General features: G+C 38.8%; 1 protein-coding gene across 1 annotated transcript in view; it reads right to left on the bottom strand.

Moving 5' to 3' along the window:
* Positions 1-868: 868 nt before the first annotated feature.
* Positions 869-26,329, bottom strand: part of LOC135220573 (ATP-binding cassette sub-family F member 2-like) — a 74,000-nt gene continuing 48,539 nt past the window's right edge. Inside the window, exons 6-10 of the mRNA XM_064257816.1 lie at positions 26,115-26,276; positions 21,344-21,508; positions 17,737-18,039; positions 2,674-2,922; positions 869-2,554 (exon numbers count right to left, since the gene is read on the bottom strand). Coding sequence (XP_064113886.1) covers positions 2,426-2,554; positions 2,674-2,922; positions 17,737-18,039; positions 21,344-21,508; positions 26,115-26,276 — 1,008 coding nt within the window. The 3' untranslated portion in view covers positions 869-2,425. The remainder of the gene's footprint in view (positions 2,555-2,673; positions 2,923-17,736; positions 18,040-21,343; positions 21,509-26,114; positions 26,277-26,329) is intronic.

The raw sequence follows: 26,329 nt of genomic DNA on the forward strand, positions 1-26,329 counted from the left end.
TATATAGTGTATGTAATATTATATTATTATTTATTTTAATTATATATCTATATATATATATTATAGGAAATACCCCAGGAAATCCCCTTAATTGGTGGTTCCTTTGACCTACACCATTCTGATCTTATTAACCTTAAAAAAAATATTCATAAAAAATCTGGTTCAGACATACCCTGAAAATTTCTTGGTTATGACACCAATCCCAATGGTGGTATGCTGAACTTTACTTTTTTTTTTTTTACTTTTATAAAATGTTTCATGTTAATTACTGTACCTATTGCCAATTATCATATTTATAATTTTATCTCATGTATCTAGATTGTGTGTATTGTATTGTCTCTACTCTGACTATGGCCCTGAGCTGAAAAAATATTACAATTATTAAGGTTCCAACTTATGGTGAATCACAAAACAAGCAATAAATTACAAGAACAGACCTCAGTCATAACTTGGGGACTTCCTTTGTATATATATATATATATATATTATATATATATATATATATATATATATATATATATACATACATACACATGTATATATGTAGGCATATATGGATATGTGTATGCATGTGTGTGTGTATATATATATATCTATATATATTATTTATTTATTTATTTATTTTGCCTTCCTTCACTGAGGTAGAGAGTTCCCTATAAAAATGACGCTAGTTTTCCATCACATTTTCCAAAATTACAATCACCCTTGGAATAGGATACAGTGGCCAAAAAATATTGCAGAAACCATATCCTTGCATGTTATTTTAAAATAAAATCACTTTAAGCCCATTTAATGTAAAAGTTATGATGGAATCTGTGATTTAATACAGAAAAATCACATTTTTTTCTAAAGGTAAATGAGTAGTTAATTACCTGTAACTATGATTTTATTTTTTCTCTATCATACTTTATACCTATGAGCTGGATACCACTAGAAATGGGCAGATAAAAACTATAAACTTCTGCCAAAGTAATGGCCTTAACATTTGAAAATGCAACACAGCCATCCGGCACAAATTTGGTTTAGTCTATTTTGGCTCAAGGTTCTATTACATGGTGTAAAAATTATGTTGTAATGGTAATGATAGAGATAATGCCAACCACCGCAAGAAAACATTTGCTTTTGTTTGGTTAATGTATTCATTAGGAGAGGATTCTCCATGTATGATTTTGGTGGACATGTAAGTCAAAGTTCCTATGGGGGGAAATATAAGCAAAACTCTCCAAATTTTAATCTACACTGGGTCTGCCAATAAATATTCACACAGATGCATCAAAATCCATTCATAAGTTTTCACATACTCCTGCTACCAGTCAACAAACCAACCAAACACCATATCCCTAGTAGAGGAAATGAGTCTGGTGCCTTGAGAACTAAGCTGATACTTTAATGTGTATTTCCTTGGTACAAGGAAATTCAAGAAATACACTACAAGATACTTTTACATACAGTTATGTGCAACACTACAATATACAGTAACCATAACACTACAATTACTTACTAACAAGTCCCCCAGTTACTGTAACACTCATTGCTTTTGTGCAAATTAATGGTCAGTTACGTTAAAGCTTTACATACTTAGTTCTCATGCAGTCATTAACAGTGCTGTCAGAGCACCAGCTTCCTAAATCCCGGATGTAAACTTGCTTTCTATCCAAGCAAACAAGATAATGTTACCATTCACAATATCACATATTCATGGATAAAATACAAGATAAAGTCTAAAATCACAGATTTTGTTCAGTTCACTGAAAAATTAAAAATAAAACCTCTCAGGTAGCAATTCATTAGTCAGACCACTTGAAAAATCAAGTTATTCATTACAATTCAGACTATACATAACAGTTTTATGTCTCATTACAATTGGGACTATACTGATCCGGGTGTTCACTGACAGGTATCAAAAGCAAGATTTCATCAGTTCACCATCCATTAAACAAGTCAATCAAGAGATTTTCTGAACCACCACTACCACCTAACAGATCTTGGAGACAATTTTACATATTTTAAGTAATCTATTACACCTACTATAATTTTCTTCCTCTTACACTGGTAGTTTTTCTCTTTTTTTATGTAAGTAGTACATGAAACTCCAAGTTGAAAAAAATTTTCAGCTCACAAGCAAATAATTCCCACACTTGGACACCTATGTAATTACTGGCAAGTTTGAAAGATATTTTACAGCCATGTCCTTGCACCTTACCCAAAAGAATTTGAATGTTCATGTAAGGCTTCTGAGTGAGGGATGATGTCAAATTTCCAATAAAACAACAACATAATTCCAAGTACTACTGTAGTAATGATGATTATACATTAGTTGTTACATAAAAATTCATAAGGCATATATCAACATCTGTCTAATACTCACAGGGCACATTTTCCCATCTTCCTGGTATAAATAAAAATAAACTATACGAAAATTTACCTAAAACATCTTCTTTCTCTTCTCATTATCCTTGATAACTTTTTTCTTAAGCATTTCCTTATAATCAAGAATATCTCCATTCCACTTGGTCACAGTCTCGTTTTCACAAATCCATATTTCTTCTGCCACCTGTTCAGGAGATTAATTAAAATTGTTGCTCAATCTGCAATTCCTAAGTAATAGGAATATAACCAATTAGTACTCAAATGCTACATTCATAAAGTAATGTAATAGTTGAGACACCTTACCTGTGAAATCAGCCGGAAATCGTGAGAAACCAGCACAAGCCCTCCTTCAAAGTCATTCAAAGCTTCAGCCAAACTGTCGATAGTATCAATATCCAAGTGATTGGTAGGTTCATCAAGCAGAAGAAGATGAGGAACTTGGTATGCCAACCAGGCAAATACAACACGACATCTCTGGCCATCACTTAACTGCCTGATTGGGGAAACCTGCTGTTTTCCCGTCAGACCATATCGGCCAATCAATTTCCTAACCTAAAGAGAAAAAATGTAAATTTTCATAAACTTCCATTAAATTTTTAAAGAAATTTGGAGGGTGCATTCAATGCAGTGCAACAGAGACGACTCCATTTTTGCCATTCTACCTTATGAATATTTGCCTTTAGTAATTAAAAGATCGGGGCTAACCTATTCAAGCACTAATTGGCCAAACGGTAAATGATAACTGACACCATATTTGGCCATAGCATAGTTTAATCTAACCCACACAATGATTAATATCACCTACAATAGGCTTTAATATATCAGAGTACAGTACAGTCTAACTGCCATTACACAACATGAAAGAATATATCATAATACTTTATGTGGTCAAATTGAGCATCTTGACCATCCTGGGGAGGTGGGAATTGTTTTGAAACAGTAAAAGCTCTAAATTCTGTACAGTATGAGTATACCCTTTAATGGTTGGGCCCAATAGCTTTTCAAGTAAATAAAGAAAATGGCTTACATAAGTTGTCTACAGAGAGATATGCAGGCCTGACTCAAGACAGACTCCAGGGGCAATACACCAACCATTGCTTTTGATTTATTTTAGTGGTTGAGTCGATACTATACTTAAGGATAGACTCCGAAAAACTCCTAAACAAACCCACACTAAAAAAAAAGAGAGTTGATAGTATCAACATTCATCAGAAGCATGTGGAAACTTTAAAAACTGCATGGCATGCAGTTCAGAAGATATTTCCAGAATGGGAGAGTAGTGGGAGATGTATATCATTACCCTAACGTTTTGCGATTCTCTAAAATACTTTTCTTAAGTCTACTGCCCTTTCTGAGGATCTTGGAAGAGGAGATAGTAACCTGGCAACCTCTTGTTTTTAGTTGCCACCAAGTGGTCTGCAGTTTCAACAGACTTGGTACATGATAATTCAGGGACCATTCTGTCGGAAGGGTCAGATTCATAATGCATATAATCTGCTGACACATTGTTCCCGCCCGAAAAAATTACAGAATCAACACAATAATAATTGCTTTTGTCCAAAGGGGGTCTCTCTAAATGGAACACTACTGAATAGACATAAATGATATCATCACCCTGTTGGTCAAAACATTTCTTCTTGATACAAAATGTATAAATATAACGAAGGGATGGAGTTGCCCGAGAACATACCTGCTTTTGTTATTACCAGATGTCTGCATTGCTTTGAGTTATCCCAGACTGTTAAGAGTTTGAGATTTTTGGTGTATATATCCTATTCAAACTTCCAACTTCTCTATATCTGCCTTAAAGGCACCTCTGACCATTGCTGAGGCAGCTAAAATATAACATGAGGATTGCCCAAAGCCCCAAGGACTCATAGAGCACCTAAGTTTGTCTGTATATAAATGTAGGGTATAAATGCAATTGATTTTTTTTTTTTTTTTTTTTAAATTGCAGTGACTAGCGTTACATAGTAAAGGGAATAGCTCCTCTTCTACCTGAACTGACAGAAAGAAAGGAACCAAAGACAAATAAGAGTAGTAGTTGAAAACAGCATGAGTGAAATATATAGCGAGAGAATGCGAAGCTGCCCAATTGAAGAAACAAAAACACTTGATAAGTGCAACTCTTCTAAACATACCTCCATTAATGACAGGAACTGTGATAGAAAGTCTGTGTTGGAGCTGTTGTGGGCCTACATGGTGGCTGTAGCAGTTGACAGAACAATAAAATGTACCAAAGTTTACATATATAGTGGATTATATGATGCTAACTCTTGAAGGTACAGCTCTTGCCGCAATTAAACTTCGACAGCAGTTACAGGAGAAACAAAATAGTGGTTGATCTTCCCAGTAGGAAGTAGGATATCTACAAATTAATATGGATTGATGCTGAGCAAGCTTACAGCCAACCTGAAGCAGCTTCAACAATGAAAAAAAGGGGGAAAACTTCAGTGTCGGAAAGGGCCCTTTTGATAGTATTAAGACAGGAGGTCGTAGATTTAGATTATAGAATTAGATTAGGGTTCTTTAATTAGGTTAAGGTTCTCCTGATAGTTGGGGAGGAAACACTAAAGATTTAGGGTTAGGAATTTGGTTTAGGTTTTTCAGGGGTTCATGGTAGTGTCAATAAGCTAAGTTTGGTATAAGAGGATAAGTTTTTTGAAGAATTATAGTGATAAGAAAAATGAAATTTCCATTCTGTAGTATTAAGGAAATAAATTAGGCTAAGGAACATAGGAGTTTCATTTAATAACCTCCAAATCTTTTCCCATCATACTGCCCTAATTGTGTCCATATCAAAAGCCCCTACAATGTCCCACTCTGGGGTCAAAACTCCCAGGAGGGTAAGACTGCAGAAAACTCCTCATTAACATAGACAATTCAAAGCAGAGAACTCCATGCACCTCAATTTGAATAGTTCGATTGAGGCAGAGCCTTTCACCACATATGGCAACAAACTTTTCTCAACGAAGATAGACGAGAAAGTCCAGATCAGCTGAACAAAGGCTCTTAACCAGAGATTCCTCCTACAACACACACGTAAGACAAGGATCTTCAGGGGTATCTAGACATCTGTACAGTTCTGCAAGAAAAACCTCTATTGCAGGAGCTGCTAGATAACCTCCAACTGTGTATCTGGAGAGTTAGTCTTGGGGGAAATCTCTATAGGCACCTCCAGCAAGAGCCAACAGATGTGAAAGTCATCTAGCAAATGGCCAACAAAAAGCCATCAAGGACATTCTAAGCTGTGAGGTAGTCAACACTCGGTTGATCACTCAATGGATCAGACTAAAATGAAAGAGGCATAAATATCCAGAGTAATTCAAGTGCATCTAGGGATCTGGATTACCTTCCAAAGCAAGGTGTGTTACTCATGCATCTGTTTCAACATCAAAAGAGGTAAAGGGAGGTTTTATCCTCCTGCTTGCTGGCACATGTAACTACAGTTAAGCTACTGATACTCAATACTTACATTAGGACCCACCACACATTCCTGAAATGCTGGGAGTACTAGCAGCACCTCTTGCACTCCCAAAATGTAGATGTGCAGATGAGGTTGGCTCCCTATTTACACACTTGAGAGCAAACATCCTGATCAGGATTGCACCACAAAATTCCCTCAATGCATCAGAGAACAGAACCACCTAAAGAGAAGGGGAATTCAAGATTACTTCAACATTCCCTCAATTTATCAGTAAAGAAGCACCTCCAGAGGAGGGAAATTCAAGATTACTTCAACAAGGAAGTTTCAGTCATCAATTCACAAATCACAATCTTCCTTCCAAAGTGCATGACCTGGGAGGGAGTGTTGCTGGCTAATACCACTTCAGTTGCCAATGAAGCAAATGCAGATCTAGTTCCACATTTGGCTACATTTCTCCACATTTGGCTACATTTCTCCAAAGATAACAGATGACCTTTCCAAAGCTGAGCTTGTTATTCCTGTTGAGATGAGAACTGCACTGAAACCTATCCAAGCCTGCTAACACAAGGTGAATCCGAAGGAAAGACTTGCTACTGATCTCTCTAAAATCATACCCAGGTTACTTTGCCTGCTGTTTGTGCATAATTTCAATTTCTCTGTTTATCACAAGTCCCCCTTTGTGGCAAAATAAAGAGGGGATGGTCCCTTTTCTGGAACCACTATGCCTCTGAGGCCACCAGAACTAGCCACCTGTCCAGGAGTGTAGTTAACTGGTGTACTTTAAATAGGCACGAGCCAACAAGGTGAACACTTCAGTGAATACTAGAGTTGTTGTCACCAATCGGAAGCACAGAGCTTTGAACATGTAAACAGTCCTATTCCAGGACTGATGGTCAGGTACTGAAAGAACATGTCTTTCAGATCAACTAGACACATGTCTTTCAGATCAACTAGAAACATGAAGCTGCCCTTCCTAAGGAATACAATACAGACCATGTTCTTCCATCTGACAGGCATGCCTCTACTGTTGGCAGCTGTGAAAGGGAATGCCAACCCCATGCATTTTCCATTCCTTCTCCTCCTTACCTCTCTTCCTAGTAGAGAGAGAGGAGAGAGAGAGAGAGAGAGAGAGAGAGAGAGAGAGAGTTGCACAAGGTTGCAAAGACTCATTTTAGAAAAAGTAGCCTGGGTTCCTTGCCTTAGTCCCACAAAGGGGAGGTAGTTCCTGACACCAGGCACAAAAGGCTTCATCTTCATAGTCCCAGAGTGTTTGAAGGCGACTGCTAAGTGAATTAGAAAGTCTATAAGATCAGACCATTTCTTACCCTTTAACACAACTATTTTAACCCTTAAGAGCCGGAGGTCCTCGTTGAACGAATTGGTTACGTGCTTGACAACCAATCTTAGGGTCCGGGTTTGATTCCCCACTCTACCAACAAGGAATCAGAAGAATTTGTTTCTGGCGATATAAATTAATTTCTCAATGTGTTTCAGATCCCATGATAAGCTGTAGGTCTTGTTGCTAAGTCACCAATTGGTTCCTAGCCACGTAAAATTATCTAATGCTTTGGGCCAGCCCTAGGAGAGCTGTTAATCAGCTCAGTGGTCTGGTAAAACTAAGATAAACTTAACTTAACCTTAAGAGCTGGGCTACAAACAAAATATGCAGCACCTCAGACCAGGCAAACTTTGAGGTTAGCCAAACCTCTTGTGGGGCTCTCTTACACAAGACAATCGTATATTTTACCAGGCTATACATGTTTTTCTAATTAATTTTATCTTATTTTGTAAAATTATAATTATAGCTCACACAATGCCATAACAGATAAGAATAAAATCAATAAAAAAATTCTGAGTATATTTGTTTGTTTGTTTGTGTGGTGTTTTTACGTTGCATGGAACCAGTGGTTATTCAGCAATGGGACCAACGGCTTTACGTGACTTCCAAACCACGTCGAGAGTGAACTTCCATCACCAGAAATCAGAAATACAAATCTTTCACACCTCAATGGAATGCCTGAGAATAGAACTCACGGCCACCGAAGTGGCAGGCCAAGACCATATCGATCACACCACTGAGTCGCTATTCAAGGTGGTATAGCCGTTGGCGAGCTATATTTGTTGTAAAATACTTACGTAAATTGTAGGCAACATAAATCAAGAGAGCTCAGTTATAGTTATTTGATTATATCCTAAATTTCTGGGAATATTTCTTATACAAGACAAAATTCCAAGTGTGGGAAATTATTTATGAGTGCATTTTTTATTTTTTATTTTTTTTTATTTTTTATTTTTTTGCCAAAATGTACGAACTTAGCAGTCAAGAATTTTTATTTCTTCGCCTGTATTTCATTGGTACTAGTTGTATAATAAGTGGTAAAAATTTTTTTTTTTTTTTTTTATGTGAATCCCTCCAATCATAAGATAGAACAAAGCACTAATTTATAATGGGGCCTTATGGCAATGGTGTGTCCCTTAAGGAGTAAGGAGGTTCCCCACACTAGATTCCTTTGACAAAAGACCCTTCATTCTAAACTTATCAAGATTAGAGAGGAGACACCAAGTCACGTCTCTCTTGGCAAAATTTACCCATAAGTTTGCATTATCTAAGGTGAGAGGAGAGCCAACACCTTTCCTTATAACACCAGCCACCTCCAAAACATTAACTCTCAGCCTCAGATGAGACACCAGCAACAGCAGTTAGCAAGCATGTTCAACCAGAGGTGGAACTATATCACCGGCTACAACAGTGGTTTTCAAAAACCTGTGGGCCATGGGCAGTTCTGACGGGGGCCATGCCAAAGACATCTTCAAAAACGGATTTAAAAAATGAAAAATCTTACAATGCACAAAATTTACTGTAACTGAATGCCAGTGCATAATTTCATAAAGTGGAAAAGTGTAATTTGAGTTTTGATTAAAATGCACAATTTATTTACAGAAAATGCAGGCCAGTGGTTAATTTCATAAGTGAAAAAGTGTAATTTGAGTTTTGATTAAAATGAACAAAATTTATTTACTGTAATTATAGGCCAGCGCCTAATTTCAAAAGTGAAAGTGTACATTTTGAGTTTTGATAACAATGCACATTTTTTTTTACTGTAAATGCAGGCCAGTTATTAATTTCATAAGTGAAAAAGTGTAATTAAGTTTTGATTACAATGCACAAAATTTATTTAACAGTAAATGCAGGCCAGTGCTTAATTTCATAAGTGAAAAATTGTAATATGAGTTCTGATTACAATGCACAATTTATTTACAGTAAATGCAGTCCAGTGCTAATTTCATAAGTGAAAAAGTGCATTTCAAGTTCTGATTACAATGCACAAAATTTATTTTCTGTAAACGCAGGCTACTGCTTAATTTCAAAAGTGAAAAAGTCTAATTTGAATTTTGATTACAATGCACATGATTTTTTTTTACAGTAAATGCAGGCCAGTGCTTAATTTCTTAAGTGAAAAAGTGTAATTTGTGTTCTGATTGCAATGCACAAAATTTATTTTCTGTAAATGCAACCCACTGCTTAATTTCAGAAGTGAAAAAGTCTTTATTTGAGTTTTGGTTACAATGCACATGATTTATTTACAGTAAATGCAGGCCAATGATTTCTTTTATAAATGAAAATGTGTAACTAAATAAGTTTTGAAAAATAATTCCACAAATGAAAATGTAAAATTAATATTGCTCTGAAAATGGTTTCTAATAATTCTATTACCATCATGACACAATCCTTACATGGAAGGTTGTTTCTCAGCCTGTATACTGACAGCCAACTGCAGGGGAGTTCACTGGACGAGATCAGTTCATGGGGCATCTCTTAGAACCATTTTGCTCACAAGTTCATTCTAAGTCAGCCTGCTAGTTCTGAGGAGCACAAGGAGAATCCTCTTCTGAGAGAAAATGACATCTCAGTCAGCCTGTTATCGCGCTCAGGAACATGAGCTCAATCACTTCTGAAGATATAGTAACAAGCCACAAACTGAAGAAAACCCATGAATAGAACAAGGTTCCAAAAAATAGTCATCCCTTCTGTGGGTATACATCTCCCTATGAACTGCAAAAACCACAACTAGTTGAGACCAAGGGATAGCATGCACAAATGCTATTGTCGGTTCAGGATAAATCCAGAATCCCCCCAAAAATTGCTGCATAATCTGCATGCAGATCATCAAAATACCCTTAGGTACAGTGTGATAGCAACCTATTTTACATGAATGCCATCTACACTTGTATCAAATGAATGAGTAGCACTGACCAATTTGCATAATCAACAAAGTTCTGGAGTGAGAACCTGGAGCAGTTCTCCTATTCAAGAAGGCACAGGAAGTACAGATCCTGAGCCAACTCGGAAACCTTCGTGTCAACCACACCTACAGTTCACATCAAACCCACAAGTGAGCAAACACAGCCACCAACCCTAAAGAGGGATGACACTCACTGAAAAGTTCACTAGGACCTCTTGTGAAAGAGCTTCTTAGACTTCTTCCAGCTACAGAAAGAAAGGGAAGAAGGAAGCCAGGAAAGGAGAGGAGAGAAAAGTGTGCTAGTATTCCATCACCTTACTCTTTACCCGTTTTACCATCCTCTATAGTGCAGAACTGGTCGAGATGAGAAACGCAAAATATTTTAGTGAGAAACACAAAATACTTAAGGTGGTCAACTGGTGGTTTACACAGGTCGCCAGCCAGCGCACACAGATGCTCCCTAGTGTGTGCAGCAACAGCAGAGATTCTAAGAAAGAAAGAAAATAAAAAAAGTTCCCAGAGTACCAAGCAGACAAGCACACTTCATGGTCTCACCTTAGGAGTTCTCCACTTGCACCCAACTCATCACTAGAAGAGAGCATGTGTTGATCACCCAACTTCTTGCAAATAAGCACCCTTAGTTCACCCTCATGTGTATGTGCATGTCACACACACAGAAAAATTCATAGACACCAAAGGGGGATTATTCCCTTTGAAAACACTGAGGAATCCTATTTAGTCTTCCTTCTTTTCTTCCCAAACTTTTTCCAATTGAATAGAGGCCAACTAGAACACTCTTCACAGGGAAGATCAAGACAATATTGTAGGTATCGACAGACACAAAATACATAAAGTACTTTACACTCAATTCACATCCCCAGGCACCTTCGTTATTAAAAAAAAAAAAAAAACAAAAAAAAAAAAAAAAAAAATAACACTGCCATACGTACAAAAAGCAGAGAAATAAGTTTTAACTAGGCAGTGAGTACAAGTGAAGAGAGAAATCTTCATTAAAATAAAGATTGGTTTGCATTCTAAATATGAACAATCAAATATTTTTAACCAAATTCCTTATATTAGCAAATATATGCACAGAGGAAATTACTGTTTACAAATTTGGTATTTGTTCATACACGAAACAAACCTTCGGTCTTAACATTAGGATAGACTTACTATTGGAGGGAGGTAAGTCTCTACAACTGACTGGAAGTTTGCCACCTTATCCATTTCCGAATATATAGGGAAATTCTAGAGAATGGACAATGAACCTAGGACCAAAGATATAAGCGGATCTATTGGTTTCCTCCCACTGGGTGTAGATACCATTCTACTGTTTACTCTTGTCCCTTGCGACTGGATCCACCTTCACCCCTCTTTCCTTATTATCCAGAGGGGTGTGTTGCTACTGAAAAGTATATCATCAGCTAAGATAGCTTCACAGTATGGCTGACCATCTCACCTGCATCTAGTCCGTTCCAGCACATGACGGTACTCTCCTTCATATTGCCCGTAGTTAAAGGAGTAGAAAGTAGTAAAGAAAAAAGACCAGTCATCCCATTCATTCTACTTTCATACCTTCATCTTAGACTAGACGCAAACTGACCCGCCAGGGGCACTGGATGAACTATATCACTTGTTGGGCCGCCACCACTGGACCCAAGGAAAAGGTGTCCAAGGATCTATGGGCAACATCTTTCAAATAAAATGAGGTGAAAGTTGTTTGGCGCTTCCACACGCCAGCTTTCAGAATTTTTATCCACCAGACATGTTCTTAAATGCCAGGGAAGCACTCACACCCCTGATGTCATGAGCTCTAGCTCCCACCTGGCTATCTGACCCTCTGTCTTCTGCAGTATAAGCATTCTGATTGTCTCCCTTAGCCAAAATGATAATGTATTCTTGGACACTTCCTTCTTGTTTCTGGCCTGTACTTACGAACAACCTCTGGCACCCCGGCCTGAGGTGCCTTGTTCTCTTAAGTACTCCTTAGTGCCCTGACGGGGCACAGGAGCATTTCAGCTTTGTCGTTGTCTACAAAGTCTGCCAAGGAAGGTATGGTAAAGGAGTCGAATCTGCCGTCTACTATTGTTGGATTTTGGGTCTTTGCCACGAATTCTGGGGACAAACTCACACACCATTGATCTCCAACCAACCTCTCGAGTGCTTTATGAGATATGAGAGGCCATGTAGCTCCCCCACCCTTTTGGTTGAAGCCAGGGCCAATAAGAAGACTGTCTTCAGGGTCAGGCTCCTATCCGTGGACTGCCTTAGCGGTTCGTAAGGGGGTTTTGTCAGACTACTCAGTACCTTGGTCAGATCCCAATCTGGGGCTTTTAGCTCCTTTGGTGGGCATGACTGTTCAAAGCTCCTCATCAGCATGGCCAACTTCCATGAAGACGATATGTCCACTCCTTTCATTCGTAAGACTGAGGCTAGAGCAGCCCTGTACCCCTTCACTGCAGATACAGACATATGTTTTTCTGTTCTGAGATATATCAGAAAGTCTGTAAACCAATCACAGTATGCTGACCACTTCCCTTGGTATACTGTCGCAGATGATTTTCTGATATTACCATCGCCATCTGAGTTGCTTCTGTTCTTTCTGGTACGAAAACCCTCGCTCTCGGAGGAGATACTTGACAGTCTCCACCCGTGAAGCGATAGGGACTTCACCGACTGGTGGTACCTCTCCACGTGAGGCTGACACAGAAGGTTGCTCCATGGAGGTAACTCTCTTGGCACATCTACTAGGAGTTCCAGTAGGTCTGGAAACCACATCTCTTTCGGCCATAACGGGGCTACCAGGGTCATCTTGAGGTTCTGAGACCGCCAGAATTACCCTGTTCAGAACCTGACGGATTAGACAAAATGGAGGAAATGCGTACACGTCCAGATTGTCCCAGGGGTGTTGTAGCGCATCTTCTGCTGCTGCCTCTGCGTCCGGGACTACTGAACAATACACTTCCAACTTTTTGTTGTACCTGGTTGCGAATAGGTCTATGATCGGTCCTTCCCACAACATGAGCATCCTGTCCACTACCTGTTGGTGTAGGGACCACTCCGTTCCCAGAATCTGATCCCTGCGGCTCAACTTGTCGGCCACTATGTTTCTTTTTCCCGGAATATACCTGGCCTTGATGTCTACCAGGTTCTCTATAGCCCACTGGTGAAGTTGAACTGTCATCACATGTAACTGCCGAGAAACTAGGCCTCCTTGCTTGTTTATATAAGCTACTACTGTGGTGTTGTCTGACATCAATACCACCGAGTGTCCCTTTACTCTCTCCCTGAATTCTTGTAGAGCCAGGAAGCTGCTTTCAACTCCAGCACGTTTATATGGAGTTCTCTGTCCTTGCAACTCCATTTTGCTGACACCATCAACTCCTCCATATGGGCTCCCCAGCCTTCTAGTGACGCATCCGAGAACAGCAAGAGGTCTGGGGAGGATTGTTGAAGGGGGACACCCACTGTCAGATTGTCGTCGTCCACCCACCACCACAGCAAGTCTTTCCTCACTTCTGCCGACAAGGGGAAAAAAATTTTTTGCTCGTACGGGTGATCTACTGTTGGTGACCAAAACTCCTTCATCCTCCATTGTAGGGACCGAAGGTGTAGCCTTCCTTGTGGTACTAGCTTCTCCAGGGAGGTTAGGATTCCCAGCACCACCTGCCACTGTCTTGCTGGCTGTGTCTGCTTTCCCAGAAAGGCATTCACCACTTGTTTGCATTTCTGTACTCTTTGGTCTGTCGGGAATACTTTGGCTTGTGTTGTGTCTATCACCATTCCCAGATATTCCAAATGTTGACTTGGATCCAGCTGCGACTTCTGCTGATTCACCACAATACCTAGGCTGTGACAAAGCTGAAGAGGGCCGCCCTGTCCCTGAGTAATTTCTCCCTGGACTTTGCTATCACCAGCCAATCGTCCAGATATCTTATCAGCCTGATCCCCTGAGCGTGCGCCCACGACCGACACGAGGGTGAACACTCTTGTAAAAACTTGAGGAGACGTTGTCAATCCGAAGCACAGGACCTTGAACTCGAAAGCTTTCCCTGGCAAGACTGAAGCGGAGAAATTTCCTTGAAGACTGATGGACTGGTATCTGAAAGTATGCGTCCTTTAGATCGATGTCAGCATAAAGTCTCCGATTCTGACTGCTTGTAGAACCATTTTCGGAGTTTCCATCTTGAAACTGGTTTTCCTTATAAACAGATTCAGCGTTGACAGGTCTATTACTGTCTTCCACTCCCCGTTGGCTTTGGGTACCAGGAAAATCCTGCTGTAAAAGCCTTTTGTCGGACTGCATACTTGTTGCACAGCTCCTTTTTCCATCATCTTCTTCACTTCGTCCTGCAGAATAGTGGCCTTCTGAGATTTGTGGGCATACTAAGTGACGTGGGGTAATGGTTGATCTGTCAGGGGCGGGGTTACCTCGAACGGAATCAAATACCCGATCCTGAGAACATCCACCACCCACTGCTCCGCCCCTAGTTCCTGCCACACCTTCCAGTGATTTGCCAGGCAACCCCCCACTGGTGTGGCCGAGTGATGGGAGGCGCCCATCCTATCTTCTTGAGCCTCTCCCCCTTCCTCTATTGCCCCTTCCTCTGTTGTTTCTATTGTGAAAGGGCCGATGCGTTCTCCTCTTTGGGGAAGAGGGTCTTGTGACTCTATTAGGGATGCTATGTCTCACTGGTTTCTTTCGAGACACTTGCTGTTGTCTTCCCTCCAAAGGAATAGTTGACTGTTAGAGGTTTTCCTAACATGCCTGTTGCACCAACCTATCGTTAGTGTCCATCCTTCTTCTATCTATCGCTTCTTCCAGTATGACCTCTGGCAACAGTAGTTGCGATTCCAAGATATCCCCATTCCTCATTGCTAACAGGGAATCAAATCCACATTGCGGCTTGTCTAGCCAATGCTGCACTCTCCTCAATTAGCAGGATATTTGCCCAAACATTGGCACTTACTTTTGTCAGGTACGCAATCGCCTTGGACCCTGACTGTAGTAATCTAATGAACAATGGTTCATCCACTACTTTCCTTGTTGCTTCCGAGGATGCAATTTTCGCCACTGCTGTTGACCAAAGGTCTAACCAGGACGCAGCCTGAAAGACAGAAGAAGCTGTTGCTTCTAACGTGGCAGCCTCTTGGTACGTCATCGAGGGGCACTCCATTTTAACCTGATCCAAGGTTAATCCAGGCCTTAACCTTACAACATTAGGGTTCATTTGTCTAGACAGCAAAGGGACCTTCGGTGTCGTATAATATTTCCTTTGCTTTATCATTGGAGGGGGAATAAATTTAAATGATCTATTAGATCTTAAGGAATTATCCCTCCCTGCAATCTTTGCGTTTACGTGTTGCAAGACCGATTCCGCATGACTCGAACAAGGCAATTCAATACGACACCTTGGTATCCCTCTTTAGTCCAAACGCCATGTCAATTCCAGGAGGAAGCATACTGGCCGGTGTTTCTGTCTTCTCCGAAAGGCTATTGAATTGACGAATCAAATCAATAACCTCTGCATACGAGGCCAGAAACTCTTGGTTTTCTCTCCTTCCTCCGGCTGTAGTGTACCACTCTCCGTCACGAGAGATGTTGTCTCGCCTCTATCTTCTGACAGACGGCCCGGAATTCCACGGCCGCCTGCCCCTACGGCCGCGGCCTCTTTGATCTTTGCTGGCCGCTGTTGGCTCGATCCCAGATAGTCAGCAGGGGAACGAGAACGTCTCACTCTTTCTCTGCTCACGGATCTAGAGCGAGAATCTCGGTCTAGATCTCCAAGATGAAGGCTCCCTTAAGACAGAGGTAAGTTAGTGCCTTTATTAGCATTGGGCATCGTTTTAGAGCGGTCGGCGGAGGCCCGGGCCTCGGCCTTCTATCCAGACGGACACTGCCTTCCACGAACGTATCCGCCGAGGTTGCCAACTCTCTATTTTTTCGTACTTTTAATAGGAGCCTTATCGTCCTTCGTACGTATTTTTGAACGGCCTTAACGGGCGAAAACTGGGACCTGCATTCCATCCTCTGCTGCACCTTTCGCCGCCAACGTCGATTTTACCAGAGGTATCGCAGTTTTTGCGATCCGAACTGGCAACTCCGCCTCGGCCGCTAGCTCGCCGGTCCGTCACCTCTCTCGCTTGTTCGGACTCTTGCGAACGGCTTCGTCTGGCAACCTTGTGCTTAATAGCCACTGATTTTCCGACCTTCTTGCTGACTTGGAAAAGACAGTCTTCGTCCGAAGAAGAGGAAGAATTGATTCTTCTCCTCTTGGCCCGAGGATCCGCTAGGAACTCCCGAATCCTCCTCCAACGCTTGACTACTGGCGCTCGCCGTGACGTTATCGGACTTAGCGATGACGCCGAACTAGAGGAAGAAGACGAAGAAGGCGAATCACACTTTCTTTTTGCCTCTCTTATTCATTCTCTCCTCTATATCCTGTAACTTCTGCATTACAGTTTGCATTGACGGATCAGAAGGCGTATTAGCGTCTGGGAGCCGCGAAAAAGGCCGAGAATCGGTCTGTGACGTCATCACGCCTGCCATCTCAGAGTGTGGACGTATGTTGTGACGTCATCCCTCTCGTAGGGGGAGAGACTGAGAGGTTTCCTTCGCTGGTAACCGCACGTTTGCTGCCAAATTACCTCCCACGTTCTGCATCGCTGTAAATACTGAGTGTGGGATGGTGAAGCAGCGGCATTAATTCCCATAAATTACAAGCCTGGGGGATGAGGAACATTCAGCGCTGCCGGACCCTGCTGGAACCGTGACGTCATATAATGCGCAAGCAGACCATCCAAGGTTGGTACGCCTGGTAGGCCTAGCGCTGACCACGTACCATCTAACCTATGCGCTTGCGTAGGCAGGAGCCTGGAACAAAGATGGCGGATCTCCCCCTCTACTTGCTGGAAAGAAAGGAGAGTGCAAATTATCATAAAATTACCCAAGGCCCCTCCCGACGTTTCGATACAGAACCGCTAGGAGAAACCGAAGGGGGTATGAGACAATTCAAAAGCAGGTGGAGAAACATATGGAGCAGCTGGTTTATTACGATACAAAAGAAGCCGGTAAGGTTTGGTCATCCAAAGATGGCGTCACCCCCTTTCTTTTGTATTGGCTTTTCCCATAGAACTTCTTCCACTGTTCCACCGACCAACCGCGACAAACAGAACACGGATTAGTAACCGTACATACGTTTTCCCTGCACCTACTACACGTTGGATGAGGATCCGTCGACACCGGAGGTTAGGAACCTAGAACAAGGGAAGCCACTGACTCCTGGGCATTTCCTTTGTCTCCTCTTCGAAGCGGTAGACGATCCCGATGTTGAGGCAAAATTCTCCATCATACCACGTATACACTCTTACCACACACTGATCACACTTGGAGAAAGAAAAGGAATGAAAAAATAAAAAATGAAATGGATAAAGAACGGGCAAACTGAAAAACCGGCTTTAAATGAGATAGACAGTAACACGTCTTATCTTAAAGGCGGTAGGAAAAATAACTGATGGGTCACAGGTAGCCGTGGGCATTCTGGGTATACATGCCCCGTGACCTGGTATAGATGCCATTAGTCCCTGGATCTCACAAGTGTAATTTAATTCTACCGGTTTCCAGCTTGGCGCTAGTAAATCCTAATGTTAAGACCGAAGGTTTGTTTCGTGTATGAACAAATAAAAATTTCTTACCTCATCTCTCTCCTTCAGTGCTGGGAACTGTGCCATCATATAATCTATTGGAGAAGCATCTAGATCTAGAAGTTCATGTAAATGCTGATGATATCGTGCAATTCGTAAATGAGAATTCTTCCTGATCATGCCTTTGGTTGGAGTTAGGTCACCATACAGTAGCTTTAGCAATGTCGACTTACCAGCCCCATTAGGTCCTACTAAGGCTAATCTGGTATCTAAATCTATACCAAATTCTAAGTCCTTGTAGATCACCGGCGTACACTCAGTGTAGCGGAAACTGACATTCTGAACCATGATTACCTAAAGACAATGAAAAAATAATAACTTTTTATCACAGGTAAGTAGTATATTACTTGTATGTTAAATGTAAAAACGAAATAAAAACAATGAATATACAGTTTTAACACCAACTTCCAGCTATCTTTGTTACTTTGTGGCCCTTGCTGTTGCCATATCTTTCGATATAGTGATACTCTTTTCATAAAACTGAAATAACTTAGGTCTTTTTCTCATGTATTCACATTTCCTTTATAAAATCTTGCTTTAATAAACTTTTCATCTGTTCAACTTACATATTTCAAAGAATTACTCGTCAGCCCTTGTGTTTCAATGGGGCCATAAAGGCACTAAGATAATAGGTATGTACTATTATTACCAACCTTTCTATAAGATATTGCATTAAGATAATAGGTATGTGAAATTTTTACCAACCTTACCATAAGATATTACATAACCCAACCGTGAAACAAAAACTATAATCTATCCTTAGCAACCACTTATACAAAATGAGTGCCAGGTTCAGATAGTTAAAATCACTACTAGAGAATGAAAAACTGGTATTCCAAACTTAACAGTTCAGGGGCCTGGGCTCCCACATGAGATACTGAGATATTTGTCAAAGTAACAAAGACCCAAAATTTCTTAGTACAGCCAGTCCTCGAGTTAGAACTGTTTGCTTTATGTACTGTTTGATATATGTACAGTGCAGCACTTTGATTTTATGATGGCCAATATGGTGAACTCAAATTGAGCAGAAACCATATTCTGTAGTCTGAAATTAAATTTTTTGCTAGGCTAGCAATGTTGGATATGATACATGATACCCTCTCAAATGGCAGGTACCCAGAATGCAGCCTCACTCTCCTTGTCTGTCTGCCATGTTAATTTTTATGGGGAATATCCTGTACCTACAAGTACATTGTGTTTTTAAGCATCCATCATGTCCTCCTACTGACTAGAAGAGGAAAGCAACTACATTGGGGGAATATCTTCTATTTAAATCCAAACTTTGTAAAATTCAGACATATGTTGGCAGTAACAACCACCTACCTACAGTAACATCCTTCGAATGCTCAATATCAGCTTTAGTCATGAGTAAACTTTAGTAATATTTATTTTTTTGTAAGCAATATAATATTTTAATAAAAACTTTCTATTTAATGTCACAATGAATATTAGTCTTAAGTCCAAGTCGCCTAGAATTGCTGGATTAAAATGTGAAAAGTTTATTTAACATTTATCTAGTAGGTGTAATGACTATTAGGGTTGGTGATTTTTAAAAATTTCTTTATATAAAATTTTTTTTAAATCAGTGATTTTGTAATTTTTCTATTTATTTTATTTATTTGGTTTTTTATTTATTAATTTTTTTTTAAATCCTTCTTTTCCTCAGAATGTATTTTAGGACAGAATTACTATTGATTTATCTTTTAGGTTTCCAGTTCTGGCCTAAAGTATGTACTTGTCATTTTTTTAAAATAAAAATAAATAGTAGATGTAGCACAGGTATGTTAAGTTTTTATTAACCTACAAACCATATTTTTCAATTTGTTTACTTTCAAATTAAAAAAAAAAAGTTTTAAATCATGATTTTTTTTCATTAAAAAATCAATTATTTAATCACTTGATTAAATCAGTTTGATTTAATCATTGCCAACCCTGAATAAATGCATACATTCCTTTCTTAAGGTAATAACAACTCAAGGAGCATCTGTTTAGGCTTGAGGGCACCCAAGATTAGAACTAGTGCAGCAAATGTATGAAAATCTGCTTTCTTCCCTTTCTTATTAAGCAGCATTATTTCATTCTAAGTTTTCAGGAGGGTCTTGTAAGTCCTTCAATTCACGCAACACTATAAACATGTTGCAAACTAAGAGAGGACAGTGCAATGCAAATGAGTTGCACTCAAAAGTTATGCACCTGAAACACAACTCATCCAAGATGCACAGCACCTCTGCCAATGCTTTCGAAACCAAAGCTATACTAAAAGTGGAGAGTAAGGAAACCCAACAAAGGAGCGGGAGCAAATGACAAAGATCGGAGAGTAATAGGAGAGAATTGGCGTTAGTCACCAAAGAGAAGTGACCGAGCTTAATGGTTGCTTTACAAATGCTAAGCAGCAAGAAGTCTGAATTGGTGACGCAAGATGCCTCATTGTGGCAGAAGACCTGGGACCACCTGCCAAGGCCAAAAAGGTTGTTCTTGCCTGGACAGGGACCACACCATTACCTCCTTAAGCTCATTAACATGAAAGGCCATCTAAAAGGCACTCTCTCCTGCCAAGTGTAAGTTTGCTTAGGTACTTACCTGCTGCCTAGGGACAAGGTTGGACTTCACTTGATATCTGGCCGAACATGGCTTTTTAACCCATGGTCATGTTCCTTAACAGGGAACTTGACCATTCAACTGGGGAGCCAGTGATTATGAATTTAATGGCCCTTCCCACTAAAGTAATTTTTGCTTCTTTTGACAGGACCAAGACATATGCAAACCTTGAAAAAGGTGGAATTTGTTCAGTGCTTTCTATTGTACAAGTCTCCAGTTGCTCTGGAGGACTGCAATGATAAATTATGCAGAGCATTGTCAATTTGTCAATGAAAACTTTCCACTAACTGTATGTTAGTGTCTGTTTCTTTTGATTACTTCTAGCCCTTGTCAAATTAATTAAAAGGGAGGCATGCAAGCTCCTTGGTGTGGCCCTACTAATAAGCAAGGTAGTTGTATGCCTTATGTATTTGAAGGACTCTGTAAAGAAAACCATAATGTACAAGAAAAAAGTTATAGGGTAATATTTTAGTCATTGATAATTATCAACTTCTCTGATGGTATATTTGTAATTATTTTGATATTGGCCATTATTCTTCAATATATATAATCTTAAGCTGCCAAAGTACTAACCCATGTTGCAACCCTGCTGCTATATACAGAACAAAGGTCTGCTGTGAAAATCTAAGCATTGTTCAGTCAAAAGGACTGAAGATCTGGAACCATCAGTATGAATTTCCTGTTATGGATTTTTAAGTCACATGTATTCTAATGTATGCTTTTTATGACAACTACCGACCTGAAGCAGTTTCACACAAGGCCAAACCCAGGAAATATAGTCTGCTTTTGCATTTGCTCAGCCATATACAGATGAGACATTAATAACAAAAAAAAAAATTAAGAAAAGCTTGGAAAAAGCAGATTGGATAAGCTTCAAGACAAGAAAAAAATCAACGTGTGAGAGAGAGAGAGAGAGAGAGAGAGAGAGAGAGAGAGAGAGAGAGAGAGAGAGAGAGAGAGAGAGAGAGAGAGAGAGAGAGAGAGAGAGAGAGAGACTTACTGGAGGAGGAATCTTTCCACAATCTTGGAAGTAGAAAGTCAATGATTTGTCCCTGGATACCTTCTCTGTCAGTCCTCCAGCAACCATCTTTGCCAGTGTTTTTTCTTTGGACTGTGCTTGACGAGCAAGTTTAGCAGAGCCATGACCAAACCTTGCAATGTAATTCTGAAAGACAATGAAAAAGAAAAATTAAGCAAACTGACCTGGAAAGACATTTCTCCTCAATATCTAAATAAAATTTTGGAAAAACTTAAAGAATCTATATTAATAAACATGAAAATAAAATGACTTTCCATAAATAAATATAATGAAATAAGTGGTACTTGCATCCTGACAAAATTAAGTTTCTTGAAAGAAAAAATCTACTCCAAGTCAAAAAAGATTTAATGACTGGGAGTAAAAGCAAACAATACTGCTGAATAACAAGCACATCACAAGTGTAGCTAGAATTTTTCAAATACAAAGTAACCAATAGGTATGCAAAAATTTCATTATAATTTTTCTTTTTGAGACTATACATTTGACACATCATGGATAATGTGATAGCTGGCTAGTATAAAACGAAAAGGTCTTATGCGATGTAGAGATTATAATTATTAGAACAGCCAATTAAGAATATTACATGCAAATCTGGTACGCTATCAATGACTTGTATAATTCATGTGTCTCAGTCCAGTAAGCAAAAGTAACTCTGTTTACACAGGTTCTAAACACGTTTTAACTTTAACACAGGTTATGATTAGAGGAGGTAATGATCTATTTACAAAAAATAAATAAATAAATAAATAAATGAATAAATAAATCCTCACATTAACACAGCTAAGTAGCAGCAACAGCATGAGTACAAATTATGTCTCTCTCTTCGTATTGGTATTACTAATTTTGAAACTGTACCATGTTATATATTCCTTATCTGAATCGAATAAATAAAGAAATTACTGCCTCTGAACTTACCTCCCCTATCATAACATTTTGTATACATGGAGGGAATGTGGAGTTATCGTCTGAGTCAGCAGAGCTCAGGGAATGACGGTCAAGCTATCATAAAGAGCGCCAGACTTAGAAGGCAACCCACAGGAAAAACCAAAACAGCTGCCATATCCCATCAAACATAAGCCTTTACTACAATTAAGAGCATTGTTCTTACTTCTTCCAGAGTTAGTATAAACACGAAAACATCAACCTGTAGCGTCTGAAACAGGTTTGACTGCGCAAGCTAAAAACTAACAATCTTCATTGCTAAGCTCCTGCTGGAGCCAAAAACACTTGCTGACTCCACAAAATCCCTACTCTGGTGCTACAAACACCATGCTGGTGACTTAACTTCTCTAAGCAGACACAGAGAAGAGGCAATTATATCGCGGAAAAGTTCAATATACAGAAAAAACATCAACAATCTAAACAAGAAACTCTGTTTCAGAATATCCAAAGCACTTGTCATTTCGAGTTTGTCTTTTCAAAGGACACGATAAAGAAAACTGAATCTTCGACTGAAGACGGTTCAAGCATCGCATAAACACCTGTTTCAAATGAGTCTCAGTACTAACTAAAGCATTAGCAAAGGAAAAGCCTAGACTGAGTATGAAAAACTACAGATGAAGGACCTAGAGAAGGGGGACAAATGACAGCTTGGTGACCTGATCAAACTAGTTGCTTTTGCAATTTATCTGCTTCCCTTCTCTTTAACATTGAACTTCATCAAAAATTCCCTTGAAAATACCTACTTGCTCACAAGTATTCTCAAGCTTACTTTTTACCATTGCAGCTGGAGCAAACCGTGTATCTTCTTGGAGAGAGAGAGAAAAAATAAAAACATCCAGCTATCACAGGACATAATCAGTCCTACTGAACTTGAAGTTCTTAGCCTCGATTCCAGTGAAAGCATCCTTGGAAAAATAAATGTACAGCACTGAGATAGTAGCAAACAATCATGAAATGCCACAATGGCAGCAAAAAGAATTCCGACAAGCTAAAACATTCAAAACACACCTGGTGGAGAATAGGTGTGCTAGACAGTCAGCTGGGCACCACAAGATCTTTTGTTTGAATGCCAACTTGCCTATAAGCATGGAGATATAAGCTGTAAGATTCATCCCAAATAGAAAAAAACTAAATACCCATTACATCAAGAAGCTGAAGATGAAATCTAGCTGTTTTTCATGAATCAATAAACCCTTGTTTTTAAAACACTGGCAGTGCTCGATGATTTAGGAAAACATCTTTTGCTTTGAACTGTATTAAATCTTCAAGTAAAATTCTATATTATATCTACAAAATGAGACTCAAATGGCCAATCATTATAAAGTTGAAAGCCATAGACCTAGATCTTGGATTAATCCTTACTGGACGGATAAATATATTGATATGCAGCTCCTCAGGCCAAGCAAACTTTGAGGTCGGCCAATTTACGGGGAGAGAGAGAGAGAGAGATACAATGTACATGGTGAAAGAGAAAAAATTCTAAAAAATTTTGCCCACCTTCTACGAAAAGTTGAAAATGACTATTTACAACCCCTTGTGGGCCTCGTTTACAAGACAATCATAAATTTTACCAACTTATATATGTTTTTTCTAATAAATCAATTTATTTTTGTAAAATTATAATCACTGCTCACACAATATCAAAACGTAACAAATTCTTACCATATGTTGAAAAATAATTATGTAAATTTACATAGAACAAAAAATTCAGTAACTTTGTTTTTTTTTACTTTTATGTTTTTCTAATATTTCTTTGCAATATTCTTTGTAAAATTACATTTACAACCGACATACTACCGTAAAAGACAAGAACAAAAAACAACAGCAACCCCTTAGTATATTTACGAGCAAATTTACAAAAAGACGTGAGAGAGAGACGAAGAACATTCCTCCTTCAAGTCACAAGCACTACTGAAGTCCTGAGTTGCCCACACTCGTGATCTTAGTCAGTATAAAAGTTCCCGCCTGATTGTTTCCAAATCGATGGCGCATAATATTGTTTAGCTACACGATCAATCCATCCACCACCCCAAACCTGTTATTACTACTCCTGAGAATCAATCCATCCATTAAGGGTTAAAAGGCTTAAGACTGCCCTAGAGAAGCCTCAAGGTATGTTCTCCCTTGAGATATCTGGCAGTCTTACAACAAATATTGGTTAATTATAAGAAATGGTAATGAATTCTTAGACAAGCCACAAGATTGGTAAGCCTGGATGTATGTACGTATATTCTCATTTAACCTAATGAAGTTTTGCACATTATAATGAAGTTTTGCACATTATATCTAAGCTAACTTAGATATAGTGTGCATTATCATTGGTAATTATCAAAGCTGAGAAAGGCATACAAAAACTAGCCAAGCAAAATCTACAAAAAAAGAAACCCACACATTCAACAGTCTTCAACATTCACAGGGTGCCTAAATGTTTGGTATTAATAAATAATAAATCTTGAAATAATGATTTCACTTTCAAAATGTTAAATTCATTGCTGGTTGAAAACTAGCCAAAGTCCAAGTCAGCCAGTATTCATGGAAGCTTTGCCACTTTCAGAAAAAACCATAACTATACTTTTTAGTAGTTAAAATAATTCTCAGGGTTACTGCTCTTCCTATCCTTGTAATCATGTGTAAAACTCTCCTTGAGTTTTTCAAAATCAGACAAAAGATCACCACTGATTCAAAGAACACACTTTCTATGAAAAATAATTACCAGCTAAAACACCAAATATACCAATTTACCATTTAGTGTAAACAGTCCACTCTCATATGGCTGGCCAACAGGATTTGTCTTTATTAATGGTAAGGTTTAGGTTTTATTTAATTACTGCTTTTTACAAATTTTATTCCTTTGGACAATTTGTTTCTTAAAACAGACATTCATTGTTTAACATATTCTGACCAGTCACACAAAAGCCATTTTACAGTCTTTACAAATAAGGACTTGAATAAATATCCATGGATTAAAAGTGATCAATTCTAAGAGATGACAAAATTATATTATATAATGAATTCCATATTCTTGATTATAGTGGATTTTACATAAATTACATACCCACTTTATTGACTTAATTTCCTTCAAATGCCCCTTGACAGGAATCCAATATACTTTTCTGTTTTTCCATCACATACTTTGTAAAGAGAATGTTTTATCTTTTGTGCAAAGGTATTTTTGCATAGTAACTGAAGGGTTTCAATAGAAATTCTAGAGTTGTAATCAATGGAAAATTTTTTTGCATGGATATATCTTCAATTACTTCAATGGCTATGGCAAGGGTAAGACTGAATAACTAAAGTGCTCAATAGCTCAAGTCTTCCCCTTAACTGGTTACCATGGAACAAAAAATCAAAATTTGCTATTTGGTCACCAAAAGAAGACACAGACTAGAGAGAAAAAAAACTATAATTGCTATAACTAATTTCTCAACAATTTAATTTTGACATTTCAAAGAAAAATCCACAAGGTAAATATTAAAAATTACATTTATCCCAGTATTTATCAACTGACTAATGTACTACAGCTAAGACGACTTATTTCACTTAATGATGGCAAATGATTCACATGGAATGCACAGTGAAACAATGAAACTAGTTAAAATTATTTCACATTATTCCCTCAGTCAATTGGGGTGCATGAAATTTGCAAATAACTGGTCAATGCAATTAAATAACTGACCAGCAACTCATCTTTCTACTCTCCCTCCACAGCAAGTATTCCTAATGAATATATTGAATGATTAACATTTAGCATATTGTCACAAAAACAGTGCAATAAAAATCAATACAGTACCTTCATATGAGCAATCTGATCCTGTTCCCATTGATACTGCTTCATCTGATTTTCCAGCTGCTCAATTCTTGTGCGAACAAATGCATCATAATTACCACCATAGTATTTCAGTTTCTCCTTGTCCATATGGATAATGTTGTTACAAACACCATTCATGAAGTCCTGAAATATCAAAAGTCTCAATAGTCTATATAATCTGCATGCAAATCTTCTAT

Source organism: Macrobrachium nipponense, chromosome 2, assembly GCF_015104395.2.
Source record: "Macrobrachium nipponense isolate FS-2020 chromosome 2, ASM1510439v2, whole genome shotgun sequence".
In the NCBI taxonomy this organism is placed as follows: Eukaryota; Metazoa; Arthropoda; class Malacostraca; order Decapoda; family Palaemonidae; genus Macrobrachium; species Macrobrachium nipponense.